The sequence below is a fragment of the Pan troglodytes genome, chromosome 16 (assembly GCF_028858775.2).
Source record: "Pan troglodytes isolate AG18354 chromosome 16, NHGRI_mPanTro3-v2.0_pri, whole genome shotgun sequence".
Classification (NCBI taxonomy): domain Eukaryota; kingdom Metazoa; phylum Chordata; class Mammalia; order Primates; family Hominidae; genus Pan; species Pan troglodytes.
Window position 1 is genome coordinate 72,955,932 of NC_072414.2, and position 23,730 is coordinate 72,979,661.

General features: G+C 43.8%; 1 protein-coding gene across 1 annotated transcript; it reads right to left on the reverse strand.

Annotated features, from left to right (window-relative positions):
* Positions 1-3,495: 3,495 nt before the first annotated feature.
* MESD (mesoderm development LRP chaperone) lies at positions 3,496-17,664 on the reverse strand. The gene is made up of 3 exons (XM_009429665.4): positions 17,319-17,664; positions 9,710-9,942; positions 3,496-7,245 (listed from the first exon to the last, which is right to left on the reverse strand). The coding sequence occupies exons 1-3, from the start codon at positions 17,529-17,531 to the stop codon at positions 6,987-6,989; spliced, it is 705 nt and encodes a 234-aa protein (XP_009427940.2). The 5' UTR covers positions 17,532-17,664; the 3' UTR covers positions 3,496-6,986.
* Between the last annotated feature and the right edge of the window lie 6,066 nt (positions 17,665-23,730).

Genomic DNA, 23,730 nt, shown 5'->3' on the forward strand with positions numbered 1-23,730 from the left:
AACTCAGGAGGTCGAACACTCAGGGCAAGTGTAGAAACTTCACTAACACATTCTTGCAATTCACTGTGGCTGCTGCACTATTAATGCCTCAGCTATCAAATCATCCAGTCTCTGGCTGAGAGAGGATCTGATTTGTCAACCTGGTTGATGGTGACCTGGGTCAGATGCCCAGCTCTGGTCCAAAAGACCATGACCATCCAGGGAGGGTGGGAGAGCAGGGCAGGGCTGTGCATGTAAACACAGCAGCCAGAGCTGTGGGTAGAAGTACATGCTCCTAGAAAGGGACATGGATCGTGAGGCAGAGATTGGACTCAGGCACGTGTAAGTAACAAAGCCATGCCTGGTCCAGCCCTACTGTCTTCACTACATGAATCTGTTAAGTAGAATTATGGCACAGCAAGAGGATGGGAATATTACACAGCCACTAAAACGCTGAACGCAGAGACCAGGCAGCAATATAAAAACTTCATTACAGGTTGGGTGCAGTGGCGTGGGCGCAGTGGCTCACGCCTGTAATCCCAGCACTTTGGGAGGCCGAGGTGGGTGGATCACGAGGTCAGGAGTTCGAGACCAGCCTGGCCAACATGGTGAAACCCTGTCTCTACTAAAAATACAAAAAATTAGCCAGGTGAGGTGGCAGGTGCCTGTAATTCCAGCTACTTGGGAGGCTGAGGCAGGAGAATCACTTGAACCCAGGAGGTGGAAGTTGCAGTGAGCCAAGACTGCACCACTGCACTTCAGTCTGGGCAACAGAGCAAGACTCTGTCTCAAAAAACAAACAAACAAAAAAAACAAAAACCTTCGTTACTATATAATGCTGAGTGGAAAAATTGTAAACCAAATTCTGTTTCTGCTATGATGACAAATATGTGAATATAACGCTCAGATGTAATGGACTCAAAGGGATCTTGGCCAAATGAAAACAGCTTGGATAGCTGGGATGGTGTGATGGTAAATTAATTTCTTCCTTTTATAGAGAACTTTTAACATTGCTGTGCTATTATTTTAATAAAAATAAAGACTTCAAGGTGGGTGAATCACTTGAGCCCAGGAGTTTGACAGCAGCCTGGGCAACATGATGAAACCTCGTCTCTCGAGAAAACAACAACAACAACAACAAAACCCCACAAAAATTCGCCGGGTGTAGTGGCGTGCACCTGTAGTCCCAGCTTCTCGGGAGGCTGAGGTGGGAGGATGGCTTGAGCCTGGGAGGTCAAGGTTGCAGTGAGCCATGATTGTGCCACTGCACTCCAGTCTTGGCAACAGAGGCCCTGTCTCAAAAAAATAAATAAAATAAATATTTCAGTTCTTACTATGAACACAAACCCTGGGATTCAGGGAATATGAACTTCTAAGCACGAGGACATAAATACCAACCACAGACTGCAGGAGAAGGTGGTGAATCTGCCCCTGGCCCTGCCAGCCCCGCCTCACTGCCTCACCCTATTCACCCCCTCGACAGATCCTGTCTTTATTTAGAATGCGCATCTTTTATTCATCATGGTTTTTGTTTTTTTTTAAAGAAAACATTTTTTGGTTTTTAAAAATATTGCATTAAAATACTATTTAATTACCGAGTTTTGTGCTGCCCTTCAAATTGTGTGCCTGGGGCAAGTGCCTCCTGCCCTTGCCCAAAGCCACATATTGCATGACCTTTCTTCTTCTCCGGAGATCGGAAGAGAAAGGATTACTACAGTGTGAAGCAAAGAACATCCCAGCCTTTCCCTTCCTGAGGAAGGGACTCTCTGCTATCACGGGGGAACTCTCTGAAGTCTTGGCAATCATTTTTCCTTGTAATAGCAATTATGGCTCCCTCCCCCACTGGGGAGAAGAACCCTAGTCTAGGACACTCAGGAAAGCCACAGGAGAGCAGAGGCTACCTGTCAAGCAGAGCCACACACAGCCTTGTCTGAGCCCCTCTCCTTTCTGGTTCAGCTATAGGAAAGCTGAGAGAAGGCAGTACTCCGCCCTGGAACTGCAGCTCCTGGCGAAGCAGACAACGCTCAGATACAGAGGGAAAGGAGCCAGCGAGAATTCACCTGTGACACTTGTACAGGCTGAGGTCTAGGAAAAGCTGTGTCTGCCTAAGCATGAATAAGAGAGGGAAAAAACAAAGATGTGGCATCTACCCAAACATTTTGGAATTAGAAAACAGCAGCAATAAAAGAATGTAGCACACAAATACAGATAAATATTCAATCCTGGGGGAAAATATAACCCAAGGTGAAGATTCTCCATTTGGATTTTTTGAGTAATAGAAGTTAATAAAAACTTGAATTTTAATAAAAACAGCTCAAACATGAGATAAAAACGGAATATTTAAAAATATAAAATGTATATCAGAGCTAAAAAAAAAAGAAACCCAAGATACCAATACAAAACTAAAGTTAACAGAAGATAAATTTTTCCAAAATAATGGGGGAGGGGGGAGCTGAATCTGCAATCAATTAGAAATTACACAGCATGCTCTAGAAGGATTAAGAAAAGATTCAGAAAAAAAAAAAACAACACTAAGACTTTTCCTAGAAAAATTACTAAATGTTAAGTATGAGTTGCATAAGTAAAAAGGAGCTGAATGCTATTTATTAATTTTAAAAAATTATTTAAAAATTTTTTAAATTTTTCAATTAAAAAAAGAATGAAGAATCCCTAAGGAGTCTAAGAAAAAGCAGTCATAAAGGAAAAAATTTTTTAAATCAGTTACAAAATCCCCCAAAACAAACAAAGAAACATAAAATCAAATTTAAAAAAAGAAAAAGAGAAAAAGCAGTCACTTCTAGGGGAAAGACAGGGGTGGCCTCACACCTCTCCAGTGGAGCCATGTGTAAGAAGTGCTGAAAGGTAGAGCTGGGTGTGGTGACTCACAACTTAATACCAGTGAATCGGAGGCCGAGGCAGGAGGATTGCTTGAGGACCAGCCCAGGCAACATGGTGAGACACCTCCATTTCTCCAAAAAAAAAAAAAAAAAAAAAAAAAAAACCTAGCCAGGCATGGTGGTGCATGCTTGTAGTCCTAGCTACTCGGGAGGCTGAGGCAAGAGGATGGCTTGAACTCGGAGTTTGAGGCTGCAGTGAGCTATGAACACACCACCGCACTCTAGCCTGGGTGAGACAGCAAGAGACCCTGTCTCTTAAAAAACAAACAAACAAACAAAAAACTTCCAGGGAAAAAAGCAAGGCTCAGAAATGTCCTACCCTGCATGCTCTTGTCCAAGCATAAAGGCGGACACTGTGGGTGCAGAAGGTGGATATTATGTATCTTGTCAGTATACAAACACTATTAAACAATAATCAGGGACACAGGAAAAAGTTTGTGAGTTCCTTTCCCTTGTTCAGTGGTTAATGCATACTAAGTTGGTTTAATTTAAAAAAAAAAAGAGGTTTAACAGTATAAAGGAAACCACCAGAAGTACAAAAGCCACAGCATCACCATCAAAACCAGAAAGCCTGAGGATGAAGAAGGAAAGATGTGTATATCTGATACAGGTTTCATAGTTGATAGTCAAAAGATATCATCCAAATTTATTAGATCACTAGATATTAAAACAAACAAGACAAAAAGGAAGACAAATTCATTAAAAACAGGACATTTCTCCCAGCTATTTGGGAGGCTGTGGTGGGAAGATCGATTGAGCCGGCAGGTAGAGACTTAAGTGAGCCATGATCCTACTGCACTCTAGTGAGGGCAACAGAGTGAGACCCTGTCTCAAAAACAAAAACAAATGACATTTCTCTTAAAAAATTTTTGTTTCGTTTTTTTGAGACAGAGTCTCATCCCGTCATCCAGGCTGGAGTGCAGTGGCCTGATCTTGGCTCACTGCAACCTCCGCCTCCCGGGTTCAAGCCATTCTCCTGCCTCAGCCACCTGAGTAGCTAGGATTACAGGCCCGCACCACCACACTCGGCTAATTTTTAGTAGAGACAGGGCTTCACCATGTTGGCCAGGCTGGTCTCAAACTCCTGACCTCAACTGATCCACCCACCTCGGCCTCCCAAAGTACTGGGATTACAGGTGTGAGCCACTGTACCCAGCCCAACATTTCTTTTGCTCATGAATCTGCAGACTGGGCAGACTGTTTCTCAGCTCAGCTTATGTTGGCTCCCCTCAGTGTCAACTGGGATGGCTGGAAGGCTGGGGCTGGAAATGTTTAAATCTTATCCACATGTCTGTGCCTGGGCTGGGAAGACTCATGCAGCTGGGGTTGGAGCAGGTGGGCCTCCTGGGTATCCCTCTCTCTACGTGAAACACTGTATGCAGCCTCTCCAGTATGGTGGCTTCAGGGTAGCCAATTAAGATATGGTTTTACAATCTATTAAATTGGTAAATGTGATGCCCAAGGCTGGCAAGGAGAGATCTATTGTTGGCAAGGGTAAGCTGACTAAACCACTTGGGAGGGCAATTTGGGAATACACACCAAAATGTTAAATTCCGTTTGCTCTAATAATTCTACTGCTAGGAATTTACCTTTCAGATATAAACAAAAGTGTGCCGAAATATTTTGTATGAAAATGTCCACTGCAGCACTGAATATACCAGCAAAAAATCTGAACACTCAAGTGTCCATCAGCAGGGACTATGCAGTGAAACAGTGGTTCAAACCTCACCATCACCCTGCTGATGTAGGACACCTTCAGCTATGGCCTGCACTACTGAAGCACCTCCCAGCTCACGGCTCACACCTGCTGGGGTCCTCTTCTGATCACTTCTCCTGTGCAACCAGTGCAACCTGGACTGCCTTTCACACCCACCCCATCACAATTAAGATCCACCAGGGCGTCCCAAACTCCTACCAAACTCCATATGCTACGCTCCTCCAACCTGGGCCTGCACTGGGCCCCAGCCTCCCCCCTGGCCTTCCTGCTGCCTCTCCCTCTGCCACTTCTAGCCACAGGGTCTTAGCTCAGACTGTTTCCTCTGCCTGCCTTACTCTATTTCTCCTCTCCTCCTCTTGCCCTCAGAGAAGGCCTCTGGTTTTCTTAACCAGGTCAGGGAAGATTCTACCTCCCCCTACCCTGCCCCTTTCATACTTCTAACAGCTGCCATTTTACTTTGTACATTACTGACATTTGTCTTCCCCCACTGAATCATTGAGTTTTACGATAGCAGAGGCTGTATCTACACTGTCCTGGCACCTTGTAGTACCTAGTACATAACAGATACACAGAAACTACTGGGTGAAGTGGGGGCACACTGCACAGGAAACAATGAGACAGATCTGCACATTCTGACATGGGAAGGCTCCTAAGTGGAAACAGGAGGTACAGGGCGGAGTGAAAGCTTTGCTACCTTTTGCTTAATTAAAGCAATTATCTCATCAAAACAGCTGCTTTATACTGGGCCATTATGGCTATGCAGGACAGTAACCCCATCAAACTGCCCTAAGTACAACAGAAAAAGCCCACTTTTTCTGTGGCTTGGTTCAGCCACGGCATGATTCAGGGACTCGTTTATGCCACCAGGGTGTGGCGCTCTCTCCCCACTGTCAAACAGTTCTCTTCTCCAAGGGCGGGGCCTACAACAGCTCCCGCTCCAGGTTCAAAATGCAGGAGAAACAAGAAAAGCCTCTTTCAGGGACTAGTACCCTAGTACGGTAGATCACACAGGCCTCACCCTGGAGAGGGCATGGCCTGGAGGGTGGGGGGACTGCAGGGCAAATGTCCCATCCAAAGCAGAGAACTGAGAATGCAGAGGGTGTGGTTCTTTCGAGGGAAATGTGAGCGGCTACCAAATTAAGGGGAAACAGATGCTGTGAGGCCAAAACAAACATACATCACCATAAGTACATTTACATAAGTAAATGTACTTTTTTTTGGTGGATGGGCAGGGAGGGGGATGTGGGGGGACAAATTGTTAACAGCAGCTTCCACTGGGACAAGCTACCGGTGGCAAGAGAGGGATACACTTTTCACTTTGTACCATTCTTTAACACTGACATTTTCTAACCATGTAATGTGCTACTTTTAATTTATTAAAAATCACGATTGAGGGTTTTTCCCAAAGAATTTTAGTTCTTAGAAATGACATCTGTATATAAATGTTCTCTTATTCACAGTAGGCTCTAACATGAACGGCAAAATCAGACATCAACAGTAGCACATCATGTTACTCTATACGAAAGCACAGATTTAGGCACTTTATCAAAGAAAAATGTTTAGAAACAAATGAGGTTATTGAGTCGTCTGTCACACTCTGCAAAGGACTCTGATTCCCTACTTAAATCCTTTAAAACTGTCACATTAAATGGAACATATAACCCCTCGACACCAGCAGTACTCTTTCCTAAATAAGGAAACAAAACAGAACCCCTAACTTTACAGACCACATAAAACCTGACAGACACCAAGAGTTCTCTTGCTGATGAGTAAGATTCAAGTCAAAGAAATTCAAAACTACTTAGGATTTCAAGTGACATATTTTCTATTCTCCGCATTTCCTGCATAGATTTTGGATTTACACACCCTGGCTTCCTGGCTACAGACATCTGAGTTCACAAAGCATATTTTACCTTTAACATAATGAAAATGATGTATATGGCATGAAGAGTTTACTCAATTAAGTCAAGAGTTTTAAAGTCTTCTCTGATCAGAATTTGCTATCCTTTTAGTTGACAGAAAATAAAAAACATGGACACAGCAGGCCACCCAATCACAGCAGGTGCTTGGAGGGGAGTGGAATCTCAGTAGAGTTGATGACTCACCAAGTGTAAATGGGAAAAAGCAACACAGTCACATTTCCATGTAAGGAGATTTTATAGTAAACATGAATTTGTCAGTGTCCAGTATTAATTAGAAAACATCTGTCTTCTTACTTGAAGCCTATTAAGCAGTAATTCTTTGACCACAAACTGGTCATGTGGCAGACCCTTTCTAGAAGACACTAGAATGTCATCCGGTGTGCAGTTGCCTGAGACCACTCCCACCCCAGGAGCTGGGCAAAGAGCTCTCCACGTCCACCTGTCCCCCCACAGCGCGTCACTGCTGCCCCATCACAGGTCTTCTCTTTTATTCCCAGCTTGATTTTCTTCCTTGGAAGACCGAGATTTCAGATCTCCTTCCTTCTTTTTTTTGCCCTTGTCTTGCTTTGTTTTATTTTTCTCTTTGCTTCCTCCTCCTTTGCCAGGGTACACCTGGCCCTCCAGAGTTACATCAGCACACCTGTCTTGACCGACCAGAAAGTCCTTGATCTCCCAGGCGTAGCTCCCATCGCGAAGCATGAAGATAGCACGGTCTGATCCCACAATGAACCTTGGGCAGAGAGATGCAATCAGTCAGCCAGCACGTACTAGTAAGGTGCTAAGGGGTCAGAGCAATTCTCTGGCACTTATCAGTTTATTTCAAATTCTACATGAATATGGAATGAAAAATTGTATTTTCCAAAGCCTAGCAGCTACTGATATCTCATGTATTAAAATACTAGTTTTCTGAACTATTAAACATCCAGCTCAGATCAAAATAGAAACAGACATTGGATGTTCCTTTGTTGTATAAATGGATGCCCATGTTAAAAGTGAACATTTGGAAAACCTCCCTAGGACACTGCAGAGGTGGCTCAGGGGCTGCTGCTGGGGAGGTAAAGAGGCAGCTTCGATCTGATCTGTATCTGTTTTATATTCTAGAGTGTCCAGTTACACTTTTATGGGACAAAAGACTTCTGCTGATAAAGGTGGAAAACCAATGGCTTAGAGTGGGTCATGATAAGAGGCTATGAAGGACTCAAGAGGACACTTGGTTATTGGACAAAAATCCTAGCCCTTGAGCTTAGCAGCAAGCAGCCCAGCTCGTCCACACTCGAAAGGTCCCAAGGAACAAAGCGGAAAGAATGAGGCCTGGGTGGAGCCCTAGTGTGGCCAGCGGGCATGATTCTTCTGTTCCTTAGGGACTACACCACGCGTTCCCCCTTCAGTTTCTAATGCTCCCACCGCTCCACAGAGACCAGTGGGCCTTCTGGAGCAGACATCACCAAGACATTTATTTGTTCTGTCTAGGTGTCTATTTAAGCTAATTGAAAATATTTTGCTGGCCGGACACTCTCTAAGTACTCCTCCCATTTCTTGTCATTGCTTTTATATTTCCTAAACCAGAATATTTGCAGACCCCAAATTTCAGAACTGTTTTTGAGGAAAAAGAAGCAGATTTCTTAAAATTGTACCTCAGGACCATACTCAAGTGTGAAAACTGAGCCTCTTCATACTAAATTAGTTATCGGTTAACAGCATGGTCCAAGCTCTATGTGTGAACATAGCTACACACAAAGCACTTTCCACTGAGCAGAAACTTCTAGCTGAAGCTGTCAAACTATTAACTTTGTCCCTCAAAGAGGCTAAACTAAGCTATACACCCTTCTGTTCAGATGAAATAAAAGCTAAAGATCCAAAGATAAATAAAACTTTAGGATCAACTGAGATATTAAAAAAACACACACACCAGGCATGGTGGCCAATGACAGTAATCCTAGCACTTTGGGAGGTTGAGGTGCAAGGATCACTTGAGGCCAGCAGTTCAAGATCAGCCTGGGCAACACAGTGAGACCTCGCCTCTTCAAAAAATAAAAACAAAAACTTAACTGCTTTTACCAACAATAAATGCTCTTTTTTTTTTTTTTTCTTCCCCGAGATGGAGTCTTGCTCTGCCGCCAGGCTGGAGTGCAGTGACGCAATCTCGGCTCACTGCAACCTCTGCCTCCCAGGTTCAAGCGATTCTCCTGCCTCAGCCTCTGGAGTAGCTGGGATTACAGGCGTGCATCACCATGCCCGGCTAATTTTTCTGTATTTTTAGTAGAGACAGGGTTTCCCCACGTTGGCCAGGATGATCTCCATCTCCTGACTTCGTGATCCACCCACCTCAGCCTCCCAAAGTGCTGGGATTACAGAAGTGAGTCACTGCACCCGGCAACGCTCTTCTTTACATTAAAAAAATCTAGATAGGCCGAGTGCGGTGGCTCACACCTGTAATCCCAGCACTTTGGGAGGCTGAGGCGGGCAGATCACGAGGTCAGGAGATTGAGACCATCCTGGCTAACACGGTGAAACCCCGTCTCTATTAAAAATACAAAAAATTAGCTGGGCGTGGTGGCAGGTGCCTGTAGTCCCAGCTACTCGGGAGGCTGAGGCAGGAGAATGGCGTGAACCTGGGAGGCGGAGCTTGCAGTGAGCCGAGACTGTGCCACTGCACTCCAGCCTGGGCAACACAGTGAGACTCCGTCTCAAAAAAAAAAAACAAACAAACTAGATACATAAATAATTTTAAAAGAAAACCTAGAAAGGAAAGGCAGAGGCCCTTGGGAAATACCGCCAGAAAGGACACCCTGTTAAGAGCCTCAGGAAAAGCCCCAGCACAGGGCCAGGCGTGGTGGCTCACGCCTGTAATCCCAGCACTTAGGGAGGCTGAGGCGGGTGCATCACCTGAAGTCAGAAATTCAAGACCAGCCTGGCCAACATGGTGAAACCCTGTCTCTACTAAAAATACAAAATTAGCCAGGCATGGTGGCGGGTGCCTGTAGTTCCAGCTACTCGGGAGGCTGAGGCAGGAGAATCGCTTGAACCAGGGAGGCGGAGGTTGCAGTGAGCCGAGATCACGCCGCTGCACTCCAGCCTAGGCAACAAGAGCAAAACTCTGTCTCAAAAAATCATCATCATCATCATTAATAATAATAATAAAGAAAAGACCCAGCACAGCCTATGAGTCTCTCAGCTGGTTGTTGCTGCTTTACCTCTGGACGTCATAGTTGGCATTGAAAAGGCTGCCCTGCCAGAGGCTCGTAATTTCCTCTGTCTCCTTCTCAGTAGGGCTTCCTGATACAGTGACAAACATCATGAGAGTCTTCCCTTTTTTCGTCATTTTCAATATGCTTTCAGGCTTGCTTGGGTCTATCTTTGAGAAGTCGACAGGTGCTGAAGGTCTCTTGTGCTCTGGAAGATCTCCTTCTTCAATGTCATCATCTTTCTATCAGATTAGGGGAAAAGCATCAAACCTATCATCAGAATCTTGCTTTTCAACTGGCACAGGCAAAAACTTCTGCATGATGTCAGGTGCATGTATATGACTTAAATTACAACATAAAAAGGAAAACCAGGGGTTTTCTTCCTCTTCTTAACTTTCAAGATAGTCTAAGTTTCAGGCAGCACATACTACCCACACCCAGGTTACCAATCACAGAGCGCCCCCATGTGATGGGTTTCTAGAGCTTTTAAACTCTCATACAATCTACCCAACATGGTAGGCTGTAAAAATGGCCACATTCTGGTATGGTCACACAATGAAATACTTCACAGCAACAGAGAACAAATACTGATACATCTAACAAATCCCAAAAATGTTAAGTGACAGAAGCCAGATACAAAATAAGATTTACTATGCAATTCCGTTTATTTAAAATTCAAGAATGAGCAAAACTAATCTAGGGTAACAGAAATTAGAACAGTGTTGCCGGTAGAAGGGGGGACAAGGTAGGATTAACTGAGAATGGACACAAGAGAACTTTTCTGGGGTGATGAAAATGTCCTACATTTTGACAGGGGTGTAGATTACACAGATATATCCATTTATCAAAATTTATTACAGGCCAGGCACTGTGGCTTACCTTGTAATCCCAGCACTTTGGGAGGCTGAGGTAAAAGGATCACTTGAGGCCAGGAGTTTGACATCAGCCTAGGCAACACAGTAAGACTGTCTCTAAAAAAAAATTTAAAAGTAGCCAGGTATGGCAATGCACACCTGTAGTCCCAGCTACAGTGAGGCACACCTGTAGTCCCAGCTACTCAGTAGGCTGAGGTGGGAGAACTGCTTGAGCCCAGGAATTTGAGATCAGTCTGGGCAACATAGTGAGATCCCATCTCTTAAAAAAAATTAAAAAATTAGTCAGGTGTGGTGGCAGGTGCCTGTAGTCCTAGCTACTCAGGAGGCTGAGACACGAGGATCACTTGAGCCCAGGAGATCAGGGCTGCAGTAAGCTATAATCATGCCACTGCATTCCAGCCTGGGAGACAGAACGAGACCCTGTCTTAAAAGAAAAAAAAAAAAGAAAAGAAATACTCCCTCTTTGCACTGTATACTTAAAATCTGCACTCCATGTATACCCATTTCACTTAATAGGCATTGTACAAAAATATTCAATTCCAGTTAGCAGGTTTGTTTTCTGTAGTGGTATGGGCTAGCAATTCTGAAACTATCTTATGTGACCTCTAGGATTGAGAAAAGGAGTAAACATATTGAGGGTAATGAGAGCCAGGTTCTTAACTTCTGGGAAGTTACAAACATGAAAGGGGGAAGAATGAGCCCTGTGGTATTAGGCTGGAATTGAAGGTATCAGGAGAAACTCATGGTTTTTCATAGATTAACAGATGAGTAAACAGATTAATGGATAAAAATATTTAAAAGAGCGTGGGTTCCTTGGAGAACAGGCTTATAGCAAGAGAGACAGAAGATGAGCCTAGAATAATCCCGCATCACAAAGTAGTAAAGTGCTCAAAGAATCGTGAACATGTCAAAATGCCATGGAAGCCAACTTGAAGCAGCTCTCATGGGCCAAAGTTGAAATAATCTCAATATCAAAATAAATAATAGTATGACTTACAACCCCTCAAACAAAATGAGATGTTGAACCCATAATGATCAAAACAAATGAATAAATTACTAATAGAAAACAGTAACTTTTTTTTTTTTTTGAGATGGAGTCTCGCTCTGTCACCAGGCTGGAGTGCAGTGGCACGATCTCGGCTCACTGCAACCTCTGCCTCCTGGGTTCAAGCGATTCTCCTGCCTCAGCCTCCCGAGTAGCTGGGATTACAGGCACGCACCACCACATCCAGCTAATTTTTGTATTTTTAGTAGAGACGGGGTTTTGCCATGTTGCCCAGGATGGTCTCGATCTCCTGACCTCGTGATCTGCCCACCTCGGCCTCCCAAAGTGCTGGGATTACAGGCATTAGCCACCATGCCTAATAAATAGCATATAGACTGACAAATAAAAAATCTTTAATAGAACCGGGTTTCTTGGAGAAAAGGCTAATACCAGCAACCAAAAAAAATGAAGTACTGGCTGGGTATGGTGGCTCACAACTATAACCTCAGCACTTTAGGAGGTCGAAGCTGGAGATCACCTGAGCACAGGAGTTAAAGACCAGCCTGGGCAACATATCATGACCCTATCTCTACCAAAAAGAAAAAGAAAAAAGAAATGAAGTACTGATTGATACATGAAAATATTATGCTAAGTGAAAGAAGCCAGATATGAAAGACTACACATTCTATGATTCCATTTATAGGAAATGTCCAGAATGGATAAATCTGTTGAGACAGAAGGTAGATCAGCGATTGCCCGGGGCTGGCTAGGGAGTTGGGAGAACACAGGGGAGGAGTGGTTGAAGGTTTCTTTTGGGGATGATAAAAATGTTCTAAAATTGAGTTTGGTGATGGCTGTACAACTCTTTGAAGATACTAAAACTAAAATGTACACTTTACATGGGTAAATTGCCTATGGCATGTGAATTGAATCTCAATAAACCTGTTACCAAAACAAAAAACAAAAAAAAGCCCCTAAGTCACTCTTACTGAACAATATCTGAAGGGCCAAGGCTTAAGATACCATTAATAATGTACTATATTAAAAATAATTTTAGTAAAAAGTAAAAACGAAAGAATTCTACGCAGTGCTTGAAGGTGATCCATACCGACGTCAGACCTGGAATCTGGTTTCAGTTTTGCATAACTAGCTGTGTGACCCTGCCTGAGAATCCTTACTCCTCGAGGCCTGTTTCCTCATTTACAAAATGAAAAGCAGAACAAAGTGATCTCCAAGGCCCCAGTAACATGACCACACATAACACACTAACCTTCTTTTCCACTCTGCCACCCTCTCAACTGACATGTTTCTTCCTCACTTTGCTTTCAAAGAGCCACTGATGGTGACTTGCAGACAGGAGCATGGGCTGTGCTGTCAGACGGATGCGCTCCATCACTATGTGGCCTTGGGCAAGTTACTTAGCCCATCTGAAAATAACTTTCCTTACCTATAATGGAAAGCTGAGGGTAATAACAGCTTCTCCCTCCTAAGGTTTGTTTGGGGATGTAATGACTTAAAGGCAAGCAGAACTCAGTACTGAATCTGTTGGCTATGACACTGCTGACTCTTTAGGCCTCTGTGATCTGGCCTCCAACCACAAACACTGCATAGAAATTATACTCTCAAGTCACAAAGGACCTCCTAGTTGCCAAATTCACAAGTTGTTTCTGTCTTTATCTTAATTCTCCATAACATCGGTTATAGTCTCTTTAAAACACTTCAAGACTTCCAGTTGGTTCAACACCCTAGAATATTTGTATTTTTCAGATTGATTTCACTAATAATCATGAAATTAACTCAGTAGGTCCCAAGCAGCTTTTTTTTTTTTTTTTTTTTTTTTTAGATGGGGTCTCACTCTATTACCCAGTTTGGAATGCAATGGTGCTGGTGCAATCTTGGCTCATTGCAACTTCTGCCTGCCAGGCTCAAGTGATCTTCCTATCCCAGCCTCCAGAGTAGCTGGGACCACAAGTGCATGCCACCACACCTGGGTAATTTATTTTTGTGTTTCTGGTAAAGACGGGTTTCACCATGTTGCCCATACTGGTCTCGAACTCCTGAGCTCGAAGGATTCACCCGCCTCAGTCTTCCAAAGTGCTGGGGTTACAGGCATGAGCCACTAAGCCCAGTCCAGCACTTCTTTGTTAATGCAAATATAATTAAATAGTCGTAAGTCTAGTGCATATAATACAGGTAAAAATTGTTTCAAGAGACTTAAAAAAAAAGCAGCTTTAATTTCCACTGTATATGTGTGTGTGTGTTTCAGTTACGGAAAAGAAAATTGTAAAATAGTACCCTAATGAGCCTGGAGGACATCATGTTAAGTGCAATAAGCCAGACACAGAAAGACAAATACCGCGCATTCTCCTTCTTATGCGGACCTAAAATAGTTGTGTTCACATAAGTGGAGATTAGAATTGTGGTTACTAGAGGCTGGGAAGTGGAGGGGAGATAGGGAGAGAGGATGGTGAATGGATACAAAATTACATTAGATAGGAAGAATAAATTCTAGTGCTCTATAGCATTGTAGGATGACTATAGTTAACAATAATTTATTGCATATTTTCAAACAGCTAGGAGAGAATTTTAAATGTTCCCAACACAAAGAAATGATTAATGTTTAGGAGACAGATATGCTAATTACCCTGAATTGACCATTACATTTTATACACGTGTAGAAATACAACTCTGTACCCCATAAATATGTATAATTGTTATACGTTAAAATTGAAGTGTAAAAATAGTACCCTAGATGTACATAATTATCCAGTTCTACCCTTAGTCTGGGTAACCTAACCTGTTATGATCAGTGTGTCTATGCTGAAAACAATCCAGTCTTTACCCTGAGGCAGAGAGGGGGGCCAGGGACAAGTCAGGCAGTCCCCTGACTCCAGTCCTAGCCCTGCCTCCAGGCCAGTCTTGCATTTTCAACTGGCTTTAGAGCTCCTTCATTACTGTTTGTCTAAGTTAATAGCTACAAAGCTGAGCTCCCCTTTCTGCAAATCCTCTTCTTCCTCCCATGGTTCTTGATATTAATAATAAGTGACATCTACTGAGTAGCTACTAAGTCCCAGGCACTCTACATATATTATCTCCAACCTTCAGAACAATCCTACCCGGTTCCATTTAATACACAAGGAAGATGATGTTCAGAGAGGATAAATGATTTACTTAATTTACTCACATGCTAGAAGTGCAAACCACATTTCTGGTTCCAAATCCCTCCAACTGCCTCTTCCCATTATACCTGGCTATCATAATGTAAAATGAAATAACCACCTTTGGTTTTTCTACACCAATTGGGACTCAGAATTAGTTGTAACACAATGGAAGGAATTCTCACCTCTCCACACCTCTGAGGCACAGCCTCTCACTGAAGCACTGTTTCTCACACTGCTGGGGAAGGAGTGAGGGTATGGATTTAGAGATGGTCACAAGAGGAGAACTGCTTCCTACAAAAAAAGCACCCACAGAGATGGATACACTCTCCCACATAAAAAACACTGCTACTGGGGAAGGGTCCTCATGTCTGTAGAGTGTCTACAAACATTAACTCATTTAATCCGCATGGCACTCTGCAAAGTAGGGCGTTATCTGGCTTTACAGATACGTAAAACTAGGATGAAGTAGCTAGTGAGGGGTAAAGCTGAGTTCAAAATCTGTCTTTTTTTTTTTTTTGAGACAGAGTCTCACCCTGTCGCCCAGGCTGGAGTGCAGTGGCATGATCTTGGCTCACTGCAACCTCCACCTCCCTGGTTCAAGCGATTCTTGTGCCTCAGCCTCCCAAGTAGCTGGGATTACAGGTGCCCGCCACCATGCCCAACTAATTTTTTTATTTTTAGTAGAGATGGAGTTTCACCATGTTGGCCAGGCTGGTCTTGAACTCCTGACCTCAGGTGATGCACCCGCCTTTGCCTCCCAAAGTGTTGGGATTACAGGCGTGAGCCACTGCGCCCAGCCAACCTGTCTTTTTACTACATTATGTGGCCCTGCTATTCACAAAATCAATCAATTGCCCAGGCATGGTGGCTCACGCCCGTAATCCCAACACTTTGGGAAGCCAAGGTGGGAGGATTGCAAAGGCCAAGAGTTCAAAACCAGCCCAGCCAACATAAGGAGACCCTGTCTCTATAAAAAATAATTTAAAAAACAAAATCAACCATCAAGTCCTGTTAAAAGTATAAAAATCTCACATTTCTCCCTTCTACTCTGCTCCTGCAGTTTCTAGCTTAATCCACGTCTTCCTCGCTATGCTTCATTTGCACTTCTGTCACCAACATGTGTGGCAGTACAGGTAAAACAGTTCAAAGAACTGGCTCTAAAAGTCACGAAAGAATTTGAAACTCAGCTAGCTTGCTGCGCGATGTGGAGCAAGTTATTTAACCTCTTTGTGCCTCAATGTCATCATCTAGAAAATAGGGATAAGTACCTCCCTCATGGATGGGGTAAAAGGATTAAATGAGATAATGTGTTTTTCTTGGCCTTCAAAGTCTCTCCCCGCTCATCCATCCTGTTATCTACTGTTCCCAGTGCAATCTTTGTTCATCTCTTCAGCACCCTCTTCATCTAGCTCAGGGTCTGAGTAGGTCAAGGGGAGGATTTCTCATGAGGTGATGTTCTCACTCTGGCAGATCAAAAGGCTTTATTTGCTGGAGTCCAAAAAGAGACAAGGAAATTGCAAGGGAGACGGTGAATGGGGACGTTCTCTCTACACTCAAATCTATCCCAATCTTTCCATCAGCTGTTGATGACCACATGAAAACACAAGCCTGCATTCTTCTAGTCAGATGCATCAGGTGGTATTTTAAACTCTTGTCTGAAAGTCTTTCCCTTCTCCCGTAACACACACAGAGATAATCACAAAATAACAAAACATCAGTGTTGGAAGGAATCTTAGGACCCATCCTAACCTCCTCATGTTGCAGATAAGGAAACTGAGGCCTAGAAACTAGACATAACCTGCCCAAGGTTCCACAGCTATGCAAGTCAACCAGGACGATACAATCACCTTAGGAAGGGGAAAAGGCAGCAATGTGGTTTTGGCCAGTAATCTTTACCTTAAAAGCGTATTACACACTCCCTGTAACTGCACACTCCGGTGCGTCCAAGTGACAAACCAGAAAACTTACTCTCCTTTGAACAAAAAGCGTGAGTTCCACGATACAGAGCCATTAGCCATTGATACTTCTCCCCTCAGTAAAATAAATCCACCCACAAAAAGCACAAAATTCCCAGCAGGGACATATACCAAAATAGGAAGTCTAAAATTATACTGATTTAGAAGACAGCTGAGATAACCATTACGGAAGACCATCTTCACTGCAACCCACTCTCCCACCCACTCACCGCAAAACAAAAGGAAAATGAAGGAAATGCTCTATAGAGTGGGAAAGGTCTCTCTCCCCGTTTGCAGGGCTCACTGACCACAAGGATCAACGCAAAGACAACCAGGGCACTGAAGGGTGAAGGGAGAGCAAGGCTGAACAGTGAGGGGCAGATCCGTGATTGGAGTGGCTTGAGAAGTGGCAGGAGGAACAGGGCACTGGAATGACAGAGGGCTGGAGCGAGGGTCAGCAGGGCGCGCGGGTCAGAGGAGGAATGGAGGGTCAACAGTGGCTTCAGTGGGTCAGTAAGGATTCAAGGCATGAGTAGAGGAGGTTAGGGGGTCAGAAAGGTCCCAAGACAGAATAGTTAAGGGGTCATTGGGAACAGGGTCCCGCACAGAGAAGAGCCGGGAGGGTGTGCGCGCGCCGCGGACCTCCCATTGCTCCAGAAGACGCGCCATGTCTGCATCATTGTAATCGCGAATATCCTTCTTCTTCTTCCGGGGAGGTGGGGTAGACTCGTCGGGCGTCCCGGGCGAGCCTTCGGCCGCGCAGGACCCAGGCGGTGGTAGCAGTAGCAGCAGCAGCAGCAGGTCAGAGGCACAAAGCAGGACCACGGCCTTGCGCGCCCACCTGGAAGCCGCCATTTTCGCTGCGCCGCGCAGCGCCCTAGACGCGCTTACCCGACCTGCGCGGGCCGGACCCCGCCTTGCACACGCCTTCCTGTCCGCCTTTCCGAGGCCCCGCCTCCCGGCCCTCGCTAGCCTACCGGGCCCCGCCCCGTCCCATTTCCTAACCCCCGCCTCTAGAAGCCCCGCCCCTCCGCCATTTTGGCCCCGCCCCACTGGCTCCTCCTCTTGGTCCGGCTGAGGCGCTCTGTCCCGGCTGGGTGGGTCCCTGAGTGCTCATTTTTCGTTTTCCGTCAGAGGCCGACCTTTTTCTCTGGAACGCACAAGCCAGGTCCAAAAGTTCCTTCAGGGCCTCCAGGAACCACTAACCAACGTCCCTGTTGACCTCAGTTTCTCGCCTGTGAAATAAATTGGAACTGGAAGTTCTGGAGGCTGCCTCAGCTCTAAAAAAGCCCATTTCTGGATGTCGGACGTTTATCCTCATTCTCTTGCAATTTCCTTTGAGAACAGCCAGTTAAAAAGAAGTGAGTGGCAGGTAGGGCAACTTTTTTCAGAAAGTCATAAATAGTTCGAGTCCACTGCTTTCCTCATCAATAAAGAGGATTCAGTTCAACCAGCTTTCAATATTTGTTTTTTTTTCCAAAAAGATCATTACTATTCATCCAAAAAAAAAAAAGCTTGCCTTTCTTTGATTTCAACCTAATACTGTAGGCTCTGACTAATCCTTTTAAAGGCTGAATCACGCTACTTTTTGTTTCTTAAAAAGATTTTGGCCAAAGATGCTTTGAGATTCTTCTTGTTTTAAACGGCTCATCAGCTGATGTCTTTAAAATGTTTAATTACATAAGACCTTAAAAAACAAAAAACAAAAAAAACCAAAGGCCGCACGGTGGCTTAAGCCTTTATAATCCCAGCACTTTGGGAGGCTGAGGTAGGACGATAATTTGAGTTTAGGAGTTTGAGACCAGACTGGGCAATAAAGCAAGACCCCCATCTCAAAAACAACAACAACAACAACAACAACAACAAAACGCTTCATTCTTTATACTGCTGCACAGTTTTATTTGGTATTGTTAAATTAATAGTTTATTTTCCTATTGATGGGCATTTATTACCAATTTTTCTGCTATTACAACAAAAAAGAGCTGTAGTAAACCTTATTCAAGCCTTGTTTGGATAGGATTAGTAGGCTGCATATAAAAGAAAACTGACTTTTTAAGGTGGTTTAAACAAGATAAAAGGTTTTATTGTGATTGGCTTTTCTTTCACAGAAGCAGTGTAAACTCGAAACTAGGGCTGGTATAGTGGCTTCTCAGCCATCTGGTACTCAGCCTCTTCCTCATCCTTCTATCATATTAGCCTGTGGCTTCCACCCTCAAGGTCAGAAATTCCAGGATGGCTCCTGGAGCTCCAGTCATCAAGATGACATTCAACCAGAGGAAGGGAGAAGGCAGGCCAAACCAAGCACACCTTTCAAGTGGAGTCAACTTCTTTTAAGCAGCCTACTTGAACATTGCATACATTTCTGTTTACATCTCATTGGCTGGAACCTAGCTCTCCAAGGGAGGCTGAGAAATTGTCTTCTAGCTGTATACATTGTCATCTCAAATAAAATTAGGATTGTTATAAAGGGAAAAGAATAAAGTGGAGGTTGAGTAGGCAACTACGCCTGCTTTCCTTCACTCTTAGGACCAGTGCAATTTAAATTCTCTCACACCGTAGGAGTGGCTGATATTCTACATATTCATGCATGCATCTGTATGTAAACACGCTAAGCTATGACCTTTCCTATTGACATTGAGCAGAAACAACTCATAAGAAAAAGATTTTTTCTTTTGTGAAATCATAGGGGAAATGTCATGAGCTTTCTCCCCAGAGCACATTGCTCCACCCAGTGGCTTGGAGCCCTATCCTGGTGCAGTCATACTAAAAAACATGCACAGCTGTGGCTGATCATGTGCTCTACTGGGAGGGGTCACCCTGGTAATTCATATTGCCAGCTTCAAAGTTAAGGGGCAAACGTGTTGGGATTCTTGGCCCACATATCTAGTTATAGAGAATAAGATCATTGGAAGTTTTACAGAAATTGTTGGGAATGTGTAGAAAGTTTCAGGGCTACTGACTTTCCTCTAAGGAGGAAATCAATTCGGCATATAATCCACTGATGTGAAAACATCTGGATCAATTGCATTTTCAACATTTGGATATTTGAAACTTACTTTAGTGTTTGGAACTTGATTCCATTCAACTTGGGGGGAATTTTATTTACCAAAGACCTATTGTTAACCAAGAATCAGGTGAGGCACTGATGCAAAAATGAATATAACAATATCCTTACTCTGGCAGAGCAGATAAACAATATGCAGTAAATTTCATGCAGATTACAGGAGATCCGGGCCCAAAGGGATGATGTGATGATGATGATAAAATCTCCAATTTAAATAAGAGGAAATCCTGGTTTTACAATTACACAATTTGTCTGAGGCTGCACAGCTAGTGCAGCGGCAAGGCAAGAATCTAAGCCGAGGTGTACTGGATAACAAGGTCCAGTCTTCTTGGAGTCCTTCTTCCGCCACAGCACCATCTAGGTTAATCAGTGAGGCACTCAGGATGGTTAAATTGGGAGCCAAATGGAAAATGCATTGAAAAATCTGGAGCCAGGAGCACTCAGATGGGACAAGAGTCTGTGCCAGGTACCAGGTGGTGCAGTGTAGACTGGAGAGGACAGATGTGAAAGATTGTGTGCTCATGGCCTAAGTGAAGCCACAAGTCTCTTCAGTGCTCTGGGGTTAATACTAACCCCACCTCTAAGTGATTCAGTGACTGTGGATGGTAAAGTTGAATCTCAGATCTAATTAGTGTCTTAACCTGAGCTCATCCTGGCATGCATCATTCCACAACAGAGGAGGGTGAAGCAAGACTTTCTAGTACTATTTGGAAGCAGGCGGGGGTAATATTCAAAATGTTGAAAAACTGGAGTAGCACAATTACCAGTTAATCAGAACTGAGGCAGATGAGCTGATGGGTACAGTCACCATTGTGCCAAATATTAACCCTCTAATGACTGACTCATGGGAAGGCATAGGAGGAGAGGCCTGGGGATGGGCTGAGAGAGGTAATGAGTATTTACCATTTTGCACTTTTGTTGCTTTTTAATCCAATGTAAGAATAGACGTACTGCATACTTCCTGGGTTTTACCAGCCCCTAAATTTACTCACTTAAAAAATTTAATTACATAGACACGAATCATTCATTGTAGTTGCTAAATATTGGTAGCAACTAACTCGTTGCCTTTTGTTGGAATTTCAGATTTTCAGTAGAGAATGTGACTGGCCCAGTCTGAGGCAGGTGTCCATTCCTGGTCACCACCATTATTTTTGGGCAGAAGAGCATACTCACAGAGTTAAACATAATAATTAAAATTGTGTTTTCCTGGCTGGGCATGGTGGCTCATGCCTATAATCCCAGCACTTTGGGAGGCTGAGGCGGGCAGATCGCCTGAGGTCAGGAGTTTGAGAGCAGCCTGGCCAAGATGGTGAAACCCCGTCTCTACTAAAAATACAAAAATTAGCTGGGTGTGGTGGCATGCACCTGTAATCCCAGCTACTCGGGAGGCTGAGGCAGGAGAATTGCTTGAACCCGGGAGGCAGAGGTTGCAGTGAGCCGAGGTTGTGCCACTGCACTCTAGCCTGGGTGACAGAGTAACACTCTGTCTCCAAAAAAAAAAACCAACTTATAAATCAATAAGAAAAAGATGAACAACCAAATGAAAAATGGTCTAGGACATGAATAGGTAATTCCCAAAAGAATAAATATAAATGGCCAGTTCACATGTGGCAAAAACAAAACAAAACACAGAATCTCTCTAATATCAAAAAATGCAAATTCAAACATGTTATAATTTTTAAATTATCAGTTGATCCTGGATAAAAATACAGACAGTATACACTGTTGACAAGGCTAAGGAAAGAAGTCTTCTCACTCACTTCTTGGGGGATGGAGTTTTCTGCTTGAAAATTAGGTGAAATGTATCAACTCCCCCTCCCCACAAAAAAGTGCATAATATGATTAGCAAGTCTACTTCCAAGAACTTGACTCTGAGGAAACAGACAATGAAAATAATAGTAATGTTAATATTGAGCACTTACTATGCGACAGGCATTCTGCTGAGTGCTTTCCGTGTATTTCTTCACTTACCCAATGTAACAATCCTATAACACTCTCCATGAGTGGGGAAAATGAGAACAACTCTAAGTGTTTCAAAAATTGTAGACTATAAAATCTACATTTACAGTTGCAAGCTGTATTCCACACATATGATGGATAATATGCAATCATTAAATATATCATATATATTTGTTGCTACTAAAGATATTCATTTTATACTATATGATTTTAAATGCTATTAAAATTATACAGATATATATCTATGTATAGGAAAAGAGCTGCAAATATGTATACGATGGCTGTCTCTAAGCAGTGAGATTCCAAAATATTTTAACCTTTTCTCTGTATTTTCTATTTTTCTTCACATCTAACATACGTCAGTGGTGGTGTGTTGTTTTTGTTTGTTTGTTTTTTTGAGACAGGGTCTTGCTCTGTCACCCAGACTGGAGTGCAGCGGCCAGATATTGGCTCTCTGCAACCTCCACCTCTCAGGCTCAAGGGATCCTCCCGCCTCAGCCTCCCATACCACACCTGGCTAATTTTTGCATTTTTTTTTTCTTTTTTGAGACAGAGTTGCACTGTGTAGCCCAGGCTGGAGTGCAGTGGTGCGATCTCAGCTCACTGCAACCTCTGCCTCCCGGGCCCCAGTTCAAGCAATTGTCCTGCCTCAGCCTCCTGAGTAGCTGGGATTACAGGCACATGCCACCATGTTCAGCTAATTTTTGTATTTTTAGTAGAGACAGGGGTTTCACCATGTTGGCCAGGCTGGTCTTGAACTCCTAACCTCGTGATCCACCCACCTTGGCCTCCCAAAGTGCATTTTTTTTTTTTTAAAGGATGGGTTTTCACCATGTTGCCCAGGCTGGTCTAGAACTTTTGGGCACAAGTGATCCATCCACCTCGCCCTGCCAGAGTGCTGGAATTATAGGTGGGAACTGCCGCGCCTGGCCCACTTGTGCTTTAAAAGGAGAGACACACATAAACACACTGCTGCTTACAAAATGTGAATTGATACCCTTCTTTCCACCAATATGTAAGGGTGAAAAGTCTAATTTCAATGGAAATTATCAGAATAATACATGTAATTCAAATTATCTACAATACTGCAATGGCCTTGAAAATTTGGGGATGAGATCTGAATCTCTGAAGAAGGCAGGACTTTTATCTGTGTCATCTGAAAAAATTACATGTACTTTGCAGCACAGATATATGCAGTTATGTTTAGAAAATTCAGTCTGTTTCCAAAGAATCACCTCCCTGGACTATCTCAAACAAGCTGTAAGAAAAATGAGGTGAACACACTTGCTAAGCAAACAGGCCTCAGGCCTCCCCTTCAATCTTCAGAGTTGTGAGCTGTTAGGTCATGACTAGACCTAGACTGTACCCCTGCTGTTGTCCAGCACACAGGGCTCCCTCACACACCCAGCTGCAGGTGAACAGAGAGAAAGCATGGAGGGAGGAAGGGAGGGTGGAAAGTGGGGCTGGGGAGGAAATGGGAGTGATGTGTGAGGTACCGCCCAGGTGTTCTTACTGGATGGGAACAAAATATGCCAGAGAGCAAGAGGACATGCCAGGTAAGGAGAGCGAGGTGTTAGACAGTGATCTTGCTCCCTGGTGAACCAGGGGCTGTTGTCATGCATCACCTATGACAATGAGGGAATCTGGGGAAAAGAAGGAGAGATATAAATTCCTCTCTTTTACAACAGATAGTGAAAGGGAAATAATGCATATGTATAAGAAAGATAGCCTGAGATGTAATTGGCCCATTTGTGTGCAAAAAGCAAAACAGAGGGACATTGCTCCAAAGGGAAAAATAATTAGGGCAGAGAATGCCTCTTACTGACCAACAGGTGGCACTACAGACCAAACACAGCATGGTTGTTGGTCTGTAAAGTGTGGGGTAGTGTGAAAGTTGGGTATCAAAACCCAGAGTGGCCAGACAGGCTCACACCTGTAATCTCAGCACTTTGGGAGGCTAAGGTGAGAGGACCGCTTGAGGCCAAGGGTGTGAGACCAGTCTGGATATCAAAGTGAGACTGTGTCTCTGAG

Coding starts and splice junctions, on each gene's coding strand:
- MESD (XM_009429665.4), bottom strand. CDS start 17,531: ATGGCGGCTTCCAGGTGGGCGCGCAAGGCCGTGGTCCTGCTTTGTGCC. Junction 9,943..17,318: donor GTCTTCTGGAGCAATGGGAG/GTCCGCGGCGCG, acceptor CTAATCTGATAG/AAAGATGATGACATTGAAGA. Junction 7,246..9,709: donor GCCAACTATGACGTCCAGAG/GTAAAGCAGCAA, acceptor TCTCTGCCCAAG/GTTCATTGTGGGATCAGACC.